A 20,416-nucleotide genomic window follows, 5' to 3' on the forward strand; every position below is an offset into this window, starting at 1 on the left:
GTATATATATATATGTATGTATGTATGTATGTATGTATGTATAACGTTATATATATACATGTCGCATAAGAAACGTAATATTGCTAACGAGGAGACCTTTTGAGCAATGTGCAAAGACTATGATCGGTTATTTCCTTTATAAAAGTTGACAAAACTCTCAGCAAACTTTCTCGGCCAAATGTACATGTCACCATCAACGAAACCATTTATCATGGAAAATACTAGTATCCCGTTTGCGACAGGCAAAATTCTGATACAACGTTGACCAAACATCCAACGAAAAATCAGGGTTTCGCGCAGGCGTAGTGCATATCCGATACAATATGTAGAAACTACAGACGGGATTCTAACCTTATATACGCGAGTACGACCTACTGACTGACGTTCAGCCCAAGTGCTATGCACACAATACATTATGGGTTTTGCGCAGCTAAGTGTAGTATGTTATGCCATATATTGATATGCTCATTTCGACATTGAATGTCACTGAAGCCATGATGTTACAAGCTGTAATGTCCATGTATGTGTTTCTGCATAACTTTTTGCTGCCACCCTGCTAGTTGTTAGGTATTGTAATTGTTCTCAGCTAACCTTTAGCACACTGAAGTTAGCCATTGTAGATATTCTCTGTCGGTTACAGAGTTAGGCAACAGGAAGACTGTTAATCTTTAGCACACTGAAGTAGATGTTTGGCTACTAATTCTCTACTGGTTACAGGGTTAGGCAGCAGGGAGAAGGTTAACCTTTAGCACATTGAAGTAGCCGTTTGGCTACCAATTCTCTACTGGTTACAGGGTAAAGCAGGGAGAAGGTTAACCTTTAGCACACTGAAGTAGCCATTTGGGGACCAACTCTACTGGTTACAGAGTTAGGCAGAAGGGAGAAGGTTAACCTTTAGCACACTGAAGTAGCCGTTTGGGTACCAACTCTACTGGTTACAGAGTTAGGCAGCAGGGAGAAGGTTAACCTTTAGCACACTGAAGTAGCTGTTTGGCTACCAATTCTCTATTGGTGACATGGCTAGGCAGCAGGGAGAAGGTTAACCTTAAGCACACTGAAGTAGCCCTTTGGGGACCAACTCTACTGGTTACAGAGTTAGGCAGAAGGGAGAAGGTTAACCTTTAGCACACTGAAGTAGCCGTTTGGGACCAACTCTATTGTACAGGAGCAAAGTCCATGATCATTTTAGGCCTTTGGCTTCTATTCTTTAGCTCCTTTATAGTATAATAGTAGTCTGAACTGATCATCAGATATGGTGAAGAGAATGAATTGGTAGAGAAGCTAATACAGTGAAGAGTTGTGACATTCATGATATGAAAGTCAGGGGCTTGTGCTTGAATGGGTGTGTTTTTGTATGTGTGTTACAGGGTGAACTAGCCACTCATTTTAAGCTTTAAGCTTTAATACTTGTTACATTTCTGGTGATATCTTGTGAGCAACTTGTATAAAGATACACCCAATTTTTGTTATATATCTTTCTCCTCCTTTTTACAGTATATAAACTAGGCAAGGACACACATGAACCTTAAAGTTTATATAATGAGGTCCAATCATTGTTTATATAAGTTCAATTTTTGTATTTTCAATTTTAGTAGTTACAGGACAACATGGGGCATTTAGCAAGGTTGAAACAATGAGACAAAGCACTATTTCCATAAAATCAATGAGTTCAAATTACTAAACAAACTCACAAAACCAGAATACTTATTACATCACATTAACAGCCATATATTGATGGATAGTACAACTACCGTTTCTTATGTCAGTTGCAAGCTTGTTTTTATGTGAGGATGTCTTTTATGGCAGGCCTTGGTGTCTTTGGACATGTGTCTTGAAAGTCATGTGCATTGTTTACAAATTAAGGGAATATTTAAATTACTGCCTTCACGTACATAACATATATATTGTTCGTGCTGGTATCCATAACTGCGTCTATTCTTCAGTGTGCCAGCATTTAAATGTCCATTGCTGCCCGCTGCTGTCAAGATGGTCATTGTCTCAAAAACATTGTACTAAATGAAGCTTCTCTGAGCCACTATTGGTACATGCTTAACAGGGCGACGTCCCTGCCCTTGTTGTTCTGTGTGACCCTATTAGGATCAGGCTGTCACTTATTAACTTCAGTAAATGATACCAACAATTTAAGCCTTGCCTTGGCATTTTTTTCTCCTGTCGCCTTCATCTTGGATTGCCTTGCCACGTAGAATCAGTTCGTACCGCTCAAAGTCCGCGTAAAAGTTAATGCCCAAAGTTTTTTCTAGCTTTGTATCTGTACTCTTCCCTATCCCCAGGCGCTTTGACCATTTCGATTCCTTGCAAGTAAACGGTTGGCCTTGGGTGGTGAACTACTACGACTCGTCGGAAAGCTGTTCTTCAACGCTGTCTGCAATGTCTTTTCTCCCTGTTTCCTCTAAAGCTGACAGCAGTATCTCCAATGTTGCCTTCTTTCCATCTTTTTGTCTCCATTTTTCCAGCACAGTGCGGATTTGCCAGACCAGGTCTTGTTCTCTCTTGATTTGCTGAACTTCCACGTAACTCAGTCCCAGACATAGAGCCAGGTTCAGCCAGTCATTTCCAAGGTTTTTTTGCACAATCCGGAAAGCTTTTTCCAGCTTTGTATCTGCACTCTTTCCTGTTGCCATCTTGCATCCGCCCAAATTTGTTCCTTCTATGGCTGATCAGGTGAGGTGACCAGAAACTGTTTGTCCAGAAGCTAGTAGCCTGGTAATCAGACCATCGGCGCTGGTAGCGTCATGGGCCGCCAAACCAGGCCCCAATTACCGCTCACCGGGGGTAGTTTTATCCAGACGGTCTAGGTTTCTTCACTCACACTTTGGGCAGTAGAAAACTCGGCGTAATACAGGAAGTCAGCGGATACATGGACACCAGCTGGAGATGTGAGGTCCGTGGGTATAGCTCGCCTGTGCTTAGTAAAGGCAGGGTAGGAAAACCACCCCTAAACCGACCCTTAGGTTTGGTACCCAGGCTAAGTAGCTACCAGACGTTTAGTTAAATATTTACCGTAAACAAATGTTACGGTTGACCCTGCCATGTTTGCTTCTACTGAGTGTCTCAATTTACGTCTTCACAAAAGACCGAGGTCACTGACCTGTACATAACAAATTAATAAGTCACTAAAGTCTTGAAAGGGAATAAGTCAATGAGTCGCGATACCTTTGTCGCGGTAACAGGTGATATGCCCAGGGGTATCGAGGACTTTTTGGAAATTTGTCTAGTAAGTGAAAAGTCATTAGAGGCAAGCATCTGCAAGTTAAATATTTATTTTTCTAGTTATACATCATTGGCAGTCCAGGACATAATGTGCTTAATATCATGATTTTGTGACATTGCTCTGCACTTTGGACAGGGGCAAGAAAGAATTGACCCAAAATGTAAGTCTCGTACATTGTTTAACATTGTCATTGACATGTGCAAGAAGACTAAATCTCGGATTCAGTAAATTCATAAGTGAATGGAATGCCAGCTAATATTGTCTTCCAGTAGTCTTCCATTCTGCAATGCATTTATCGTTGATATCGTTCATTAATTTTCAAACTCCAGCATTATAATCTCATTATAGTCCAACAATTCTCTGTTAGTATCAGGTTATGACTTTTTCTGCAATGTCTTTGTAACCTGGTCCTCAATCACCTTTGCAACATCACTGTGTTTTCTTTCTACGGCAGCTTGATACGGAGTCTTGCCAGTTTTGTCTGGTTTAGAAATATCACGCTCTAAGCCTGAGCCTTCTGCTGCCATTGCTTCAATAAGTACTTTAACAACTTCCATGTTTCCATTGTGTGCTGCTATCCACAAAGGTGTCTTTTGTTCCAAGTCTGCGATGCCGGGCCTCCCGTCTTCTTCTACCAAGAATTCCACAACATCTACATGTCCTTTCTCAGCTGCCACCCACAGTGGAGTCCTTCCCATGCAGTCTGCCATGTGCATGTCGGCAAAACCTTGCCTCCGCAAGATTCTCAGAACCTCTGCATGCCCACTCCAAGCTGCCCACCACATTGGAGTCCTTCCATCACCATCTTCCTTGTACACGTCAGCCCAAGCATATAGCAAGAAGCTCACGACCTCTGCATGTCCCCTCTCAGCTGCTACCGATAGTGGAGTCCTTCCCATGCGGTCTGTCTCGTCCTTGTTCACCACTGTTATTGGTAAGTGGCTCAACCACTCTACACTTCCAATCTCAGCTGCCAAATGCAGTAAAGTCTTCCCCATACCACTAGCTCTCTCTCTGGATCTTGCAGTGTTTTCCCCTGCTCCAGGGTCTGCCCCTTTCTGCAGCAGGAGTTTGACGATGTTAGAATGCCCGCCCGTCACTGCATCACAGAATGGTGTTTCTCCCTCGGAGTTCTCTGTGTTCACCTGTACACCTGCCTGTAGCAGGGTCTTCACCTTGTCTTCATCACCTGTCCAGGCTGTTATCCTTAACAGCGCATCTCTCCAGGCGTCTCTCAGTTCCTCGTAGGTTTGTGTGGATGTCTCGTTGTCTTCAGGAACATCTGTGTCTGTCTTGTGTCCCTCTCCTAACACTTTATCTGTCTGTGTTGTCTGCTCACAAGTTTCTGACAACACATCTTCTTCAAGCTGTTCCATTGACCGGACATCCCCCTGCGAAGGGCCATGGTACCCAATTTTCTCATATTCTGTAAGTCTGTAAGTTACCTGGCCACTGTCCAGTGCTTTGACACATTCGTCAGTTTCTGAAGTTGGCCACATTTTGGCAATTTTCAGCCCTTTCCTTAGAACTTTGTGTCGTTTGAAAACTTTGATAATAGCGGCCCTGCTCAAGTCTTTGTTAGCGTTGTAGAATTCTGAAAGATCCTCCATTGCCTTCTGTTCTAATTGCTGAGCACCTGACACAAGCTCCTCCTTAACAGAGTCTTCGATCTTTAGGTAGGAGAACCTCATACGCATTTCTTTAGCAAGCTTTCGGCTTTGTACAGCATTTAGTGCGAATTCTAAACGTCTTACACCACGTCTTGCAGAAGATTTCACTTTCCTTACAGTATCAGTTGGTTTCGCACTTTTCTCGTTTTCATCTCTCCAGTCGTCTCTCAGTTCCTCGTAGGTTTGTGTAGACTCCTCGGAGTCTTCACCTGTTTCCTGCATTTCTGACAACACAAAGACGTCCATAGTTTCCTCCACTATCTCTGACACTTCTTCTTCAAGCTCTTCCATTGTCAGAATTTTCACTTCTAAGGGACAGTTGAGCCCAATGTTTTCAAACCCTTTCTTTACGTCAGCAGCCAGCTTGCCACTTTCTTGGTCCCTGTTTAATTCTCTGATGCTTTCGTCTGTTTTGGGAAACATCTGTACACAGATTGAAGATGACCAATAGTCACCTAATTCGTTATCTTTATTATAATGTTTCTCGATAATTTCCACGCACAGGTTGAGACTATCATCGTCAAGTTTGCTCCCATCAGATGTTTCAATGATAATGTAGATGCATTTCTCACCCCTTTGATTTGCACGCTGCATGCTTTTAACAGAACATTTTACAAATTTCAAGTCACTTGAATAGTCTTTTCTTTTATGACGCTTTCCTTTTTTTGTTTTCTTTACCGTTTTCGTCTTGATTTTCTTGCCTTTAGATGATTCAGATGCCTGTGATGAGCCTGCGGCAGATGGAACTTGAACAAAAAATGTCGTATTATCCAACGTGCTTTGCTTTGGTTGTGGGCTTAGAGATCTCAAGCTACCAGTTGAAGTACCTGATGATGGTGGGGTCTCAGCAGGCTGACTCTTATCGGTGGTATTTTGTGCTAGACCTGAACTAGAGACCTCAATAGATGTACCTTGTAGTGACAGCTCCTTGACATCTACATTTAGACAGTCACTCTCTTCTGTAGAGTCTTGTTTAGGCGGTGAACTCTGGACTCCTGCAGAAATATTCGATAATGAAGGCGTCACCGTCTCAACAGCTTGACTGTTTTCAGTGATGTCTGTGTTGAGTTGTGTATCCTGTAGGTCTGGGTACATGGCTCTCAGTCTATCCACGAGGTCTTGCCTTTTTATCCTCTTTAAAGCATGCAGTAGCTCCTGTACTGTCGCCTGCTTTCCTTCTTGTTGCCTCCATTTTTCCAGCATGGTACGGTTCCGCCATATCAGGTGAGTTGTCGGACTCTTAGTAACCATTTCCTCAACAATATTGTACTTCAGTCCTAATTTAAAGCCAAGATCGATCCAGTCATCCCCCAGATTTGACTGTACGATGTCAAAAGCTGTGTCCAACTCTGCTCCTACATCACCTCCAACCGCCATCTTGCTGTGGGTTGGTAGTGAAATATATTCCTACTTGTTAGCTCAGTTTAGGTTGTTTGTCCAGTAAAAGCCACCACTGAGAGCCGGCCCTGAGTTAAAGATTGCCATTTAGCCTTTTCTACGTTCTGAAAAAGCACCTCAATTACAAAAGACCCCTGTCTAATTCGAAACAAATCACTCACACACAGCCAAGACTGAATGGTTTAGAAAACATCACACCTGCCACTACTGATAAAGAAAACATTTCTTCAAAGATTTATGTTTTTATAAATATTGTAAGATCTACTTTGAGACTCATAATACCGCTACTAACCTCACAACTGACAAATTAAAACACGATAAACTTAAATAGATATATTCATGCAGCATCGATAATTTCTTATGTAGGTACACCTTCGATAATCATGTGGGTATTCAAGACTTTCACATGGAGTCTTTGATCACCACACATTCTACAATGATGAAGACAAATGTTTATGGTCTCTTGTTAGGGCAGGTGAGAGTCTTGTGGGTAGAGCAAATAACCACTGGCCACAAATGATATGGAACAGTGTGTGTCCAGTTTCCCTGTTTTTTTTTGTGTCCTGAGATATTTCGGGCCCTCTCAACCATGCAACAGCATGTTGTAAAGAGGTATATATTGACGTTCAAGATTCTTCCCGGCAGCGTTATGTGACCTACTTCCTTGTAGCATTTTGACAGTGTCTTAGAAGTATGATAGTCTGTTATAAAAATGCCCAGAAAACATACATCATGAATGGCAATCTACAGTACGGATAGTACGTAACTGGGAAAATAATGGGTTGCTCTTTTGGCAAAACACGTTTTGCTCTATATGAGTCAAGATCACCAAGAAGTCTTAAAACATTACAAGTGTACGAAATCATTATACAGAAGCAAAGTTTAACATTTTGATCTACAAATGTAGGTCCTTGGATGCTATGCTTTCTTAGTTACCTTCTTAGTAATCTTAGCATTTATAGAGCAAAAGAGTCCAAAGCTAGGTTATGCCAATGTTTGAGCCTGTTGGAAGTGGATACAGATGGTTATCTGTTGCCAGGCAAGTGCGCCACTGGTGCTAACAAAGACGTGTTGAGGTCTGAATGGCAAGCTACATTGGAGACATGTACAAAAGCGCGTGCTACAATGGTGAAGGCTTCCTTAAAGCTGCCCGATTGTATAAGGAAACGTAACAAAATGAGAATTTAAGGCTCGAATCCTTTTAAGTAGAAGTTTTTCATTTAAACTAACAGATGAGCTTTTGATAATAAGGGAATGCTTTTGATTGTATCAAGAGCCCACAACTGACCAGTTTAAATGGTCTGGGCCTTGCTGTTAGTGCGTTGGGTTCGTGAGCTGGTGACCTGGGTTTGAGGATACAAAAACATACGCATGTTGGACAAAGGAGCTTTTTAACCTCCTAGGTTGGACTGACATGGTCTTAACTTTGTGTGGAAGTTTTTGCGGACGTCTTTGCCATTACATTGGGGCTGATTACATTGCCTAACTCGGTAACTCTACTGGTTACAGAGTAAGGCAGCAGGGAGAAGGTTAACCTTTAGCACACTGATGTAGTGATTTGGCTACCATTTCTCTACTGGTTACAGAGTTAGGCAGAAGGGAGGTTAACCTTTAGCACACTGAAGTTACTACTGCCATTTGGTGACGTCTTTGCCAGTACATTGGGGCTGATAACATTGCCTAACTCTGTACTGGTCTCAGAGTTAGGCAGCAGGTAGAAGATTAACCATTATAGCACACTTAAGTAGCCATTTGGGGACAACCAAGGTGCACTAGCCAGTAATTTAACAGTACTTTAATCCTTCTTGTTACATTTGTGTGTTTCTTGTATAAAGATACACACAAGATTATATATCTTTGTCCCTCTTAGTTAGAGAGAGAGAGAGAGAGAGAGAGAGAGAGAGAAAGAGTGAGTTGTCCCTCTTACATCATATAAACTATAGCTAGGCAAGGAGAAACCAAATATTTGCACTAAACAAACTTTGCGGTTAACCGTACCACGTTAGCTTTCACTGAGTGTCTAGATTTACTTCTTTACAAAAGACCGAGGTCACTGACCTGTACATAACAAAGAAATAAGTCACTAAAGTCTTGAAACTAAATAAGTCAAGGTGTCCCGATACCTTTGTCGCGATAACAGGTGATATGCCCAGGGGTATCGATGCCTTTTAGTGTTTTTGTGTAGTAAGTGAAAAGTCATTGGAGGCAAGCATTAATTTCCGAAATCAAAATTTAATATTAAGTTTTTCTAGTTGTACATAAAGTGCTTGATATGATTCCTGTAAGACTTTGCTCTTCACTCTGGTCAGGGGCAACAAAAAATTGTCCCCAAATGTATAGCCTCTACCAGACTCCTTTAAAGGCTCAATGAATAGTGAAAATTAGCCTAAAAGGGGATATCATTGGCCAGAGGCCTTTTAGGTCAAAGGAGTCTGGTGGAGACTAACAAATGCAAGTCTCTGACATTGTTTCTCATTGACATGTGCAACAGGACTAAATCTGCCAACTAATATTATCGTTCAGTTGTAGTATTCCATTCTGGAATCCATTTAATGCAGAAATTGAGTAAGTCTCAAACTCCAGCATAGTTCAAATATCAGAGTGTTAGTACCAGGTTATATCTTTTTAACCCGGGCTTCCTCAATCACCTTTGCAACATCACTGTGTTTTGTTTCTACGGCAGCTTGATATGGAGTCTTGCTACTTTTGTCTGGTATAGATATATCTGCCCCTGCTTCGATAAGTACTTTCACAACTTCCATGTTTCCATAGAATGCTGCTATCCACAATGGTGTTTTTTTATCCAAGTCTGTCTTGTTCAAGTCTGCCCCCGCTTGGGTCAAGATGCTCACAATCTCTGCATGTCCTCTGTCAGCAGCAAACCACAGTGGAGTCATTCCCATATCATCTACCTTGTTTAAGTCTGCTCCCGCTTGCACCAAGATGCTCACGACCTCTGCATGTCCTTTCTCAGCCGCCACTGATAGTGGAGTCGTTCCCTCCTTGTCTGCCTTGTTCAAGTCAGCCCCCGCTTGAATCAAGGTTCTCATGGTCTCTGCGTGTCCTTGCTCAGCTGCTAAAAACAAGGCAGTTGTTCCCCTGCTGTTCGTCCTGTTTAGATCCGCATCTGCTTCTGTCAGGATGCTCACCATCTCTGCATTACCACTCTGAGCCGCCAACTGCAGTACAGACTTCCCCATACCACTTTCTGTGTTTGCACTGTCTGTGTTTGCCCCTGCTCCAGGGTCTGCCCCTTTCTGCAGCAGGAGTTTGACGATGCTAGAATGTCCGCCCCTCATTGCATCCCAGAGTGGTGTTTCTCCCTCAGAGTTCTCTGTGTTCACCTGTACACCTGCCTGTAGCAAGGTCTTCACCTTGTCTTCATCACCTGTCCAGGCTGTTATCCTTAACAGCGCATCTCTCCAGGTGTCTCTCAGTTCCTCGTAGGTTTGTGTAGACTCTTCACCTGTTTCCTGCGTTTGTGTACACTCCTCAGAGTGTTCACCTGTTTCCTTCATTTCTGACAACACAAAGGCATCCATAGCTTCCTCCACTATCTCTGCCACCTCTTCTTCAAGCTGTTCTGTTGACAGAACGTCCACCTCTAAGGGACAGTTGAGCCCAATGTTCTCAAACTCTGCCTGTAAGTCAGCTGCCAGCTTGCCACTTTCTTGGTAATCATTTAATTCACTGATGCTTTCATCAGTCTTGGGAAACATCTGTATACAAATTGAAGATGACCACATTTTGCCAATTTCGAAACCTTTACATTGTTTAATGATGAATTCCTTGCACAAGTCTAGACTACTATCATCAATTTGTAAAATGGTATCGAAAATTTCCTCCCGAGCAGACGATTCTACCACAAGATAGTAGCATTTCCTAAGCATTTCCCTTGCAAGTTGCATGCTACTAACTGCATTCAGTACGAATTTCGGGTCGCTCGAATGTCTGTCACTTTGTTGACTCTGTTTTCCTTTAGTGATCTTCTTTGTTTTCTTAACTGTTTTCTTCTTGACTTTCTTGTTTTCTTTGCCTATAGGTGATTCAGATGCCTGCGATGAGCTTGTGGCAGTAGATGGAACTGATGTGGTGTTTTCCAAAGCGCTTTCCTTTCGCTTCTGGCTTAGGACACCAGTTGAAGTATCTGATAATGGTGGGGTCTCAACAGACTGACTGTTATCGGTGGTATTTTGTGCTAGACCTGAACTAGAGACCTCATTAGACATACCTGATAGTGACAGTTTCTTCAAATCTACATTTAGACAGTCACTCTCTTCTGCAGAGTCATGTTTAGGCTGTGAACTCTGGACAGAAATATCCGAAAATGGAGGGGCCACTGTCTCAACATCTTGACTTTGTGCAATAGTTTCTGTGTTGAGCTGTGAAGCATCATCCTGTAGATCTTGGTATAGCTTGTCTTTCAGCCTATCCACAAGGTCTTGTCTTTTTATCTCCTTTAAAGCGGCCAGTAGTTTCACCACTGTCGCCTGCTTTCCTTCTTGTTGCCTCCACTTTTCCAGCATCGTACGGTTCCGCCATATCAGATGAATTGTCTGACTCTTAGTAACCATTTCCTCGACAATGTTGTACTTCAGTCCTAATTTAAAGCCAAGATCGATCCAGTCATCCCCCAGATTTGACTGTACAATGTCAAAAGCTGCGTCCAACTCTGCTCCTACATCACCTCCAACCGCCATCTTGCTGTAGTGTGGTATAGAAGCGTAAAATGGTAGCTAATAATTGCCCTTTGTCCAGCTGCATGTGACACATTCCTTTGGGCAAAAACATGTCAATCATGTGAGTTGAAGTTGTTTGGTTTATAGTTACGGTAAACTGAGTTTACTGTGCCCTTCTTGATGTATTTACACAAGACTCTTTAAACTTTGCCGACTGCACGTCACTCACATACTTGCACAGATAGCGTTTTCAGAGCACGTCAGCAGAACGTACTGCGTCTGCGCGAAACCCTGATTTTTGGTTGGATGTTTGGTCAACGTTGCACCAGAATTTCGTCTGTTGCAGACGGGGGTCCCACCAATTCTCCATTGGTTTCAGGGTTAGGCAGCAGGGAGAAGGTTAACCTTTAGCACACTGAAGTAGCCATTTGGGGACCAACTCTCTACTGGTTATAGAGTTAGGCAGCAGGGAGAAGGTTAACCTTTAGTACACTAATGTAGCCATTTGGCGACCAATTCTCTATTGGTTACAGGGTTAGGCAGCAGGGAGAAAAGGTTAACTTTTAGCACACTGAAGTAGCCAATTGGGGACCAACTCTCTACTGGTTACAGAGTTAGGCAGCAGGGACAAGATTAACCATTATAGCACACTGAAGTAGCCATTTGGAGACCAATTCTACTGGTTACAGAGCTAGGCAGCATCGGGCAGGATTCGAACCCTGAACCTCTGGGGTCTGAATTTGAGCCGAACACTCTACCATTACGCCACACGACCCCACTGATGGGAGAAGGTTAACCTTAAGCACACTGAAGTAGCCATTTGGGGACAACCAAGGTGCACTAGCCAGTAATTTAACAGTACGTGAATCCTTCTTGTTAAATTTCTGGTGAAATCTTGTGTGTTACTTGTATAAAGATACACACAAGATTTTATATATCTTTGTTCCTCTTACAGTTAGAGAGAGGGAGAGTGAGTTGTCCCTCTTACAGTATATAAACTAGGCAAGGAGAAACCAAATATTTGCACTAAACACACTTTGCGGTTAACCGTGCCATGTCTAAGCTTTTAATGAGTGTCTCAAATTACTTCTTCACAAAAAACCGAGGTCATTGGCCTGAACATAACAAACAAATAAGTCATTTAAGTCTTGAAAGTAAAGAAGTCAGGGTATCCCGATACCTTTGTCTCGGTAACAGGTGATATGCCCAGGGGTATCGAGGCCTTTTTAGTGTTTTTGTCTAGTAGAGTAAGTGAAAAGTCATTGGAGGCAAGCATTAATTTCTGAAATCAAAATTTAATGGTAAGCTTTTCTAGTTGTACATAATGTGCTCAATTTCATGATTTCTGTGACTCGTTTGAGACTTTGCTCTTCGCTCTGAAATTACCCAAAACATTGACAAGCAAGAAGACTAAATGTCCGATTCTGTAGATCATCAAATCGCAATTCATAAGTGAATGGCCTGCCAACTAATTTACCTTACAGATGTAGTATTCCATTCCGCAATGCAGATATCAATTAATTTTCAAACTACAGCATTGTCCAATTCTCTGTTAGTATCAGTTTCCTTCATGTCTTTTTAACTATGGCCATCCTCAATTACCTTTGCAACATCACTGTGTCCCATTTCGATGGCAACTTGATACGGAGTCTTTCCAGTTTTGTCTGGTTTAGAAATACCTGCCCCTGCTTCAATAAGTACTTTCACAACTTCCATATTTCCATGGTGTGCTGCTCTCCACAATGGCGTCTTTTGATCCCTGTTTGCCTTGTTCAAGTCTGCGCCCGCTTGTGTCAGGATGCTCACAATCTCAGCATGTCCTTTCTCAGCCGCCACCCACAGTGGCGTTCTCCCCATATCATCTGCCTTGTTCAATTCGGCCCCCGCTTGTATCAAGACGCTCGCGACCTCTGCATGTCCACTCCAAGCCACCACTGATAGGGGAGTCGTTCCCTCATCATCTGCCTTGTTCAAGTCAGCCCCTGCATGTGCCAAGATGCTCACGACCTCTGCATGTCCATTCTCAGCTGCCGCCCACAGTGGAGCCCTTCCCATGCTGTTTGCTTTGTTCAATTCGGCCCCCGCTTGTATCAAGATGCTCACAATTTCTGCATGTCCATTCAGAGCTGCCACCAATAGTGGAGTCCTCCTCTTATCATCAGCGTTGTTCAAGTCTGCCCCTGCTTGTGTCAAGATGCTCACAATCTCTGCATGTCCTCTCTTAGCCGCCACCCACAGTGGAGTCACTCCTAAGACATCTGCCTTGTCCAAGTCCGCCCCTGCTTGTACCAAGATGCTCACGACCTCTACATGTCCACTCCAAGCTGCCTCCCACAGTGGAGTCACTCCTAAGACATCAGCCTTGTTCAAGTCAGCCCCCTCTTGTGCCAACATGCTCACGACCTCCGCATGCCCATTCTCAGCTGCCCACCACAGTGGAGTCCTTTTATCATCATCGGCCTTGTTCAAGTCTGCGCTCGCTTGTATCAAGATCCTTACAATCTCGGCATGTCCTTTCTCAGCCGCTGCACACAGTGTAGTCCTTCTCTCATTGTCTGCCTTGTTCACATCAGCCCCTGCCTGTGTCAAGTTCCTCACAATCTCGACATGTCCCCTCTCAGCCGCCACCCTCAGTGGAGTCTCTCCCCTATCGTCTGCCTTGTTCAAATCTGCCCCTGCTTGTATCAAGATGCTCACAATCTCTGCACATCCCTTCAAAGCCGCCACCAATAGCGGAGTCCCTACCTCATTATCTGCCTTGTTCAAGTCTGCCCCCGCTTGTATCAAGATGCTCACGATCTCGGCATTACCACTCTGAGCTGCCAACCACAGTGGAGTTTTCCCCATACGACTTGCCAGATTTGCAACTGCTGGGTCTGCCCCTTTCTGCAGCAGAAGTCTAACAATGTTAGGATGTCCGCCCCTCACTGCATCCCAGAGTGGAGTTTCTCCCTCGGAGTTCTGTGTGTTCACCTGTAGACCTGCCTGTAGCAGGGTCTTCACCTTGTCTTCATCACCTGTCCAGGCTGTGATCCTTAACAGCGCATCTCTCCAGGCGTCTCTCAGTTCATCGTAGCTTTGTGACGATTCTTCATCTGTTTCCTGCGTTTGTGTAGACTCCACGGAGTCTTCATCTGTTTTCTGCGTTTGTGTAGACTCCACGGAGTCTTCATCTGTTTCCTGCGTTTGTGTAGACTCCACGGAGTCTTCAGCTGTTTCCTTTGTTTCTGACAACACAAAAACGTCCATAGCTTCCTCCACTATCTCTGCCACCTCTTCTTTGAGCTGTTCCATTGACCGGACATCCCCCTGCAAAGGGCCACTGAACCCAATTTTCTCATACTCTGTCTGTAAGTCTGCGGTGAGCTGGCCACTCTCTAGGTATTCAATCAGTGCTTTGATATATTCGTCAGTTTTTGGGAAGATTTGGACATAGATTGAAGACGGCCACATTTTGGCAATTTTAAGCCCTTTTCGTAAAACTTTGTGTTGTTTGAACACTTTGATAATAGCGGCTCTGCTCAAGTCTTTGTTAGCATTGTAGAATTGTGAAACGTCTTCCATGGCTTTCTTCTCTAAGTGCTGATGAGCACCTGACACAAGTCCCTCCTTGAGACAGCTTTGAATCTTTAGATAGCAACACTTTATACGGATTTCTTTAGCAAGCTGTTGGCTTCGTACAGCATTTAGTGCGAACTCTAAACGTTTCACATCAAGTCTTGCACTTGACGTATACCTGGAGCTTGATTTTCCTTTCTTTCCTTCCTTCTTACCTGCTTTGGTACTGTTCTTGCTTTCTTTGTCTTCGTCTCTTGAGGTCGTCTTGACTCCTTTGATAGTACTTTCCTTGTTTTCTCTGTCTCTATCTCTTGAGGTCGTCTTGACTCCTTTGATAGTACTTTCCTTGTTTTCCCTGTCTTTATCTCTTGAGGTCGTCTTGACTCCTTTGATAGTACTTTCCTTGTTTTCCCTGTCTTTATCTCTTGAGGTCGTCTTGACTCCTTTGATAGTACTTTCCTTGTTTTCCCTGTCTTTATCTCTTGAGGTCGTCTTGACTCCTTTGATAGTACTTTCCTTGTTTTCCCTGTCTTTATCTCTTGAGGATGTCTTGACTTCTTGCTCTTCGCCCAGCTGTAAAGAAGACAGACCCTTAAGGCAAAGATTCTCTTGTACTCTGTCCACAAGGTCTCGCCTTCCTGTCCTCTTCAAAGCTGTCAGCAATTTCTCCAGTGTTGCCCTTTTCCCACTTACTCGCCTCCATTTTTCCAGCACAGTACGGCTTCGCCTCACTAGATTTACCTCCCTCTCATTTCGGATTTCCTGTATGACGTTGTGCTTCAGTCCTAGCTTTAAGGCAAGCCGTATCCAGTCCTTCCCCAGGTCTGGCTGTAGAATGTCAAAAGCTGCGACCAACTCTGTCCCTGTGTCACCTCCAGCCGCCATCTTGCCTCGGTGGGGTAGACTAAGTGAAATATATCCCCTGGTGACGCACTCGTCTGTTGAGTTGAAGTTGTTTGGCCAGTAAAATAACGCCGCTGTTTTGTTACTGTGTATAAATAAGCACCTCTCAATTACAAAAGACCCTGTGCCCTTCAAAACAGTAGGGTTGACCCTAAACCTAACCTTATCGCTGACCAAGACTCAGGTAAGGTGAGTAGACGTTCTTTTGTCTTGTCTGTACAGTAGCTATAGAAGATATAGAAGACTGGTAACCAGACCCATGTGAGCTCAGAGCCTTCGGCGCTGGTAGTGTTTTGGGCCGCAAAACCGTAGTGTTTCGGCCCCGCGCGTCGGGGGTAGATTTTTATGTTTACCTTAAACAGCATGCATTTGCTTTCAAATGTTATTTTTCTACAACGATGTAGTTGCAGACAGTTTAGGTTTGTTCGCTCACAATGCGGTCGGTGCGCAGTAGAAGACTGGGGACATGTCTGTGGGTATAGCTCGCCTGTGCTTAGGTCGGGGGTAGGAAAATCGTAGCCTCTACCAGGCACCGCGGATCGCTTGAAAAATATTAGAAATTGGCCGAAATAAAGGAATAATACCAGGGGAGTTAGCCGGCCAGAGAAGCTCAACATGCGACAAATTGGAGCTTCTCTGGCCAGCTAACTCCCCTGGTATTATTCCTTTATTTCGGCCAATTTCTACTATTTTTCCAGCGATCCGCGGTGCCTGGTAGAGGCTAGGAAAGTCGCCCTCCAGCCAACCCTAAGGTAATTGGTACCCAGGCTAAGTGGCTTACACCAGACGTTTAGTGAAATATTTACCGTAAACAAACTTTACGGTTAACCGTGCCATGTTAGACTTTACTGAGTGTCTAAATTTACAAACTAACAAAAGACCGAGGTCACTGGCCTGTACATAACAGATTAATTAACAAGTCACTTGGAAGTAAGTACGTCAATGAGTCGCGGTAACAGGTGATATACCCAGGGGTATCGAGTCCTTTTTGGAAATTTGTCTAGTAAGTGAAAAGTCATTCGAGGTAAGCATCTAGATGTACATCTAGTTTTTCTAGCTGTACATCATTCGCAGCCCAGTACAAACTGTGCTTAATATCATGATTTCTGTGACTTCGCTCTTCACTCTGGTCAGGAGCAAGAAAGAATTGACCCCAAATGTAAGTTTCTTACATTATATTTCATTGACATGTGCAAGAAGACTAGGTAAATCTTCAATTCAGTAAATTATCAATTACTGCTGCAATTCATAAATGAAACAATTGGCAACTAAATGTTATCCTCTTGTAGTGTGCCATTCTGCAACTCATTTAATGCAGATATCAAGTAATTTTCTAACTCCAGTATAGTCTCTGTTAGTATCAGGTTATGTATTTTTAATTAAGCATTCCTCAATCACCTTAGCAACATCACTGTGTCCCATTTCTATGGCAGCTTGATAGGGAGTTTTGCCAGTTTTGTCTGGTATAGAAACATCTGCCCCCGCTTCAATAAGTACTTTCACAGCTTCCATGTTCCCACAGTGTGCAGCTGTCCACAATGGTGTCTGTTCATCCTTGTTTGATTTGTTCAGGTCCGCCCCCGCTTTTATCAAGATGCTCACAATGACTACACCTTCACTTTCAACCACCACCCACAGTGGCGTCCTTCCCATAATGTCTGCCTTGTTCAAGTCCGCCCCAGCTCGTATCAAGATGCTCACGATCTCGGCATGTTTACTCCACGCTGCCACCCAGAGTGGGGTCTCTTCCATGCTGTTTGCCTGGTCCAAGTCCGCCCCCGCTTGTGTCAGGATGCTCACAATCTCTGCACTTCCTCTCTCAGCCGCCACCCATAGTGCAGTTCTTCCCTCATCATCTGCATTGTTCAAGTCTGCCCCCGCTTGTATCAAGATGCCAACAACCTCTGCATGTTTCCTCTTAGCCGCCACCCACAGCGGAGTCCTTCCCAGAACACCTGCTGTGTCCAAGTCAGCCCCTGCTTGTATCAAGATGCTCACGACCTCTGCATGTCCATTCTCAGCTGCCGCCCACAGTGGAGTCCTCCCCATGCTGTTTGCCTTGTTCAAGTCCGCCCCCGCTTGTATCAAGGTGCTCACCATCTCTGCATTTCCACTCTCAGCTGCAACGAAAAGTGCAGTTCTCCCCTCATCATCTGCTTTGTCCAAGTCCGCCTCTGCTTGTGTCAGCATGCCCACAATCTCTGTATTACCACTCTGAGCTGCCAGCTGCAGTAGAGTCTGCCCAATAACACTTGCTGTGTTTGCCCCCGCTCCAGGGTCTGCCCATTTCTGCAGCAGGAGTTTGACAATGTTAGGATGTCCTCCCCTCACTGCATCCCAGAGCGGTGTTTCTCCCTCGGAGTTCTGTGTGTTCACCTGTACACCTGCCTGTAGCAGGGTCTTCACCTTGTCTTCATCACCTGTCCAGGCTGTGATCCTTAACAGCGCATCTCTCCAGGCGTCTCTCAGGTGCTCGTAGGTTTGTGTAGATTCTTCGCCTGTTTCCTGCGTTTGTGTAGACTCCTCAGAGTCGTCACATTTTTCCTGCGTTTCTGACAACACAAACATGTCCATAGCTTCCTCCACTATCTCTTCCACTTCTTCTTCAAGCTCCTCCATTGTCAAAACGTCCACCTCTAAGGGACAGTTGAGCCCAATGTTCTCAAACTCTGCCTGTAAGTCTGCGGCTAGCTCGCCACTTTCTTGGTACCTGTTTAATTCGCTGATGCTTTCGTCAGTTTTGGGAAACATCTGTACACAGATTGAAGATGACCACATTTCACCAATTTCGAAATCTTTGCAAAGTTTAAGGATGATTTCCTTGCACAAGTCTAGTCTACCACCATCGATTTGTGATAGGGCCTCTAACAGTTCTTCCCGAACAGATGATTTTACCACAAGATAGTAGCACTCCTTACGCTTTTGCTTTGCAAGCTGCATACTACTAACTGCTTTCAGTACAAATTTCGGGTCGCTCGAATGTCTGTGACTTTGTTGACTCTGTTTTCCTTTAGTGGCTTTTTTTGTTTTCTTACCAGTTTTCTTCTTGACTTTCTTGTTTTCTTTGCCTATCGATGATTCAGATGCCTGCGATGAGCTTGTGGCAGTAGACGGCAGTGTGGTATATTCAAACTTGCCTTGCTTTGATCGTGGGCTAGAGACACTCTCTTCTGTGGAGTGTTGTTTAGGCGGTGAACTCGAGAATCCTGTTGAAATATCCGATAATGGTGGGGACACCGTCTCAACGACTCGACACTTTTCAGTGACGTCTGTGTTGAGCTGTGGATCGGCATCCCGTAGGTCTGGGTACTTGTCTTTCAGTCTGTCCACGAGGTCTTGTCTTTTTATCTTCTGTAAAGCGTGCAGAAGATCCTGTACTGTCGCCTGCTTTCCTTCTTGTTGCCTCCATTTTTCCAGCATGGTACGGTTCCGCCATATCAGGTGAATTGTCGGACTCCTATTAACCATTTCCTCGACAACGTTATACTTCAGTCCTAATGCTAAGCCTAGGTCGATCCAGTCATCCCCCAGGTCTGACTGTATAGTGTCAAAAGCTGCCTTCAACTCTGTCTCTGCGTTAAAACCAACCGCTGCCATCTTGCTGTAGTGTGGTGGACGCTGTGAAATATATTCCTCACTTTTCTGTTGAATTGAAGTTGTTTTCCCAGTAAAATAACACTGCAGCTTTGTTACTGACTATAAATAAGCACTTCTCAATCACAAAAACCCCAGGCCTGAGACCTTCAAAACAATAGGGTTGACCCTAAACCTAACCCTATCGCTCACATGATTGAGATTGAGTTACAACTGCCAATTGAGTACTGTTTTGGCTTGCAGAGTTCACCCGTGTTGGTACATGTCAGATATAAAATTCATCAAATTGTCAATTACAGCACAATGCATTTACCCAGATCTTCACCTGCACAGTATTCATTTATTTAATAGTATGAAGATTCAAGATGTCAAACCTGGGACCAGACTGTAAGGTTTGAACCACTCACAAGTGCACCAGGCAGGACTCCTACTCTTTTCGATAAGTCTGGTGGGGTGTGGCTCTCCCAAACAGCCGACCAGTTCATTTGACCTCCCATCCCAGGGACCTTCCTAACCGAAGCGAGGTACTCATTTACACCTGAGTGAAGTGAGGAAAGTCGAGTATCTTTCCCAAGGGGCACAACTATCGGTGACATCGGACAGGATTTAAACGCAGGACCTCTTGGGTCTGAGCCGAACACGCTACTGCTACGCCACACGACCCCAGCCTTTGTGAAGGAATGGGCGACCAACCGTCTCTGTGACATCACTTTATGCAAAAGGACACGTAACCCGGTGAAAACATTTTTTAATTCATAACAATCAAGAAAACTTTACATTAACTAATAATATTAATTAACCATTCATGTCACAACCATTACATTTTGTACAGCTTACAAATTGTGTCAATGAACTACTAGTAATTGAAAAATCACTTAATATTCGAACATTAAAAAATGAGGTATATACATGTACACATAAAAATATGAAATAATGTGTTCTAAAGGCTTTTGAAGTTGACTGTATGTAAAGTGAACATTTTGAGCAAGTCGCTGCCACCATCAATTGAAAAGTTGCTGGATTTTAATCAAAGCCGGTGTAATGTAGCCAGTTGCCGCCGCACCGCATGCCTGTGAAGCTGGTGTACATGTTACGCCAAATGGCAGTTATACCGGCTATACAGATACAAAGCCGCACAGATAAAAAGTACAGTATGAAATGGCATTGATATGAAACCTTTTAAGTTGTAACCCAATATTTTGTGTCAAATTCTCCAGCCACTCTCAGAATTTCTATTTTTAATGAGAGGTAAGTTTCTTTTACACTATGTTGCCTTTTTTATGACAAGATAACTGCATGTTTATGTAGGAAATTTTTTCCTAGAAGTATCGCAGAGTGGAACTCGCTGTCACCAAGTACAGTAGGGGCATTGTCATTAGATT

At 43.8% G+C, this 20,416-nt stretch overlaps 2 protein-coding genes across 2 annotated transcripts; both read right to left on the minus strand.

Annotated features, from left to right (window-relative positions):
- Positions 1 to 3,606: 3,606 nt before the first annotated feature.
- On the minus strand, positions 3,607 to 10,019 carry LOC109468500 (ankyrin repeat domain-containing protein 50-like). Its single transcript, XM_019766744.1, has 2 exons — positions 8,949 to 10,019; positions 3,607 to 5,325 (listed from the first exon to the last, which is right to left on the minus strand). The coding sequence occupies exons 1-2, from the start codon at positions 10,017 to 10,019 to the stop codon at positions 3,607 to 3,609; spliced, it is 2,790 nt and encodes a 929-aa protein (XP_019622303.1).
- A 2,538-nt stretch (positions 10,020 to 12,557) lies between these two features.
- Positions 12,558 to 18,341, minus strand: LOC109468501 (ankyrin repeat domain-containing protein 17-like). The gene is made up of 2 exons (XM_019766745.1): positions 16,839 to 18,341; positions 12,558 to 15,110 (listed from the first exon to the last, which is right to left on the minus strand). Exons 1-2 carry the CDS (start codon positions 18,216 to 18,218, stop codon positions 12,558 to 12,560), a joined length of 3,933 nt encoding a protein of 1,310 aa, XP_019622304.1. The 5' UTR covers positions 18,219 to 18,341.
- Between the last annotated feature and the right edge of the window lie 2,075 nt (positions 18,342 to 20,416).

Source organism: Branchiostoma belcheri, unplaced genomic scaffold (assembly GCF_001625305.1).
Source record: "Branchiostoma belcheri isolate BF01 breed outbred unplaced genomic scaffold, Haploidv18h27 scaffold2, whole genome shotgun sequence".
Lineage (NCBI taxonomy): Eukaryota > Metazoa > Chordata > Leptocardii > Amphioxiformes > Branchiostomatidae > Branchiostoma > Branchiostoma belcheri.

What these genes read in the sequence shown, in the direction of transcription:
- LOC109468500 (XM_019766744.1), bottom strand. Translation starts at nt 10,019, where the DNA reads ATGTTTCCCAAGACTGATGAAAGCATCAGTGAATTAAATGATTACCAA. An exon ending in AACACAGTGATGTTGCAAAG is followed by an intron (nt 5,326 to 8,948) that starts GTGATTGAGGAA and finishes ATCTGTGTACAG; the next exon opens with ATGTTTCCCAAAACAGACGA.
- LOC109468501 (XM_019766745.1), bottom strand. Translation starts at nt 18,218, where the DNA reads ATGTGGTCATCTTCAATCTGTGTACAGATGTTTCCCAAAACTGACGAA. An exon ending in GACACAGTGATGTTGCTAAG is followed by an intron (nt 15,111 to 16,838) that starts GTGATTGAGGAA and finishes TCTTCTTTACAG; the next exon opens with CTGGGCGAAGAGCAAGAAGT.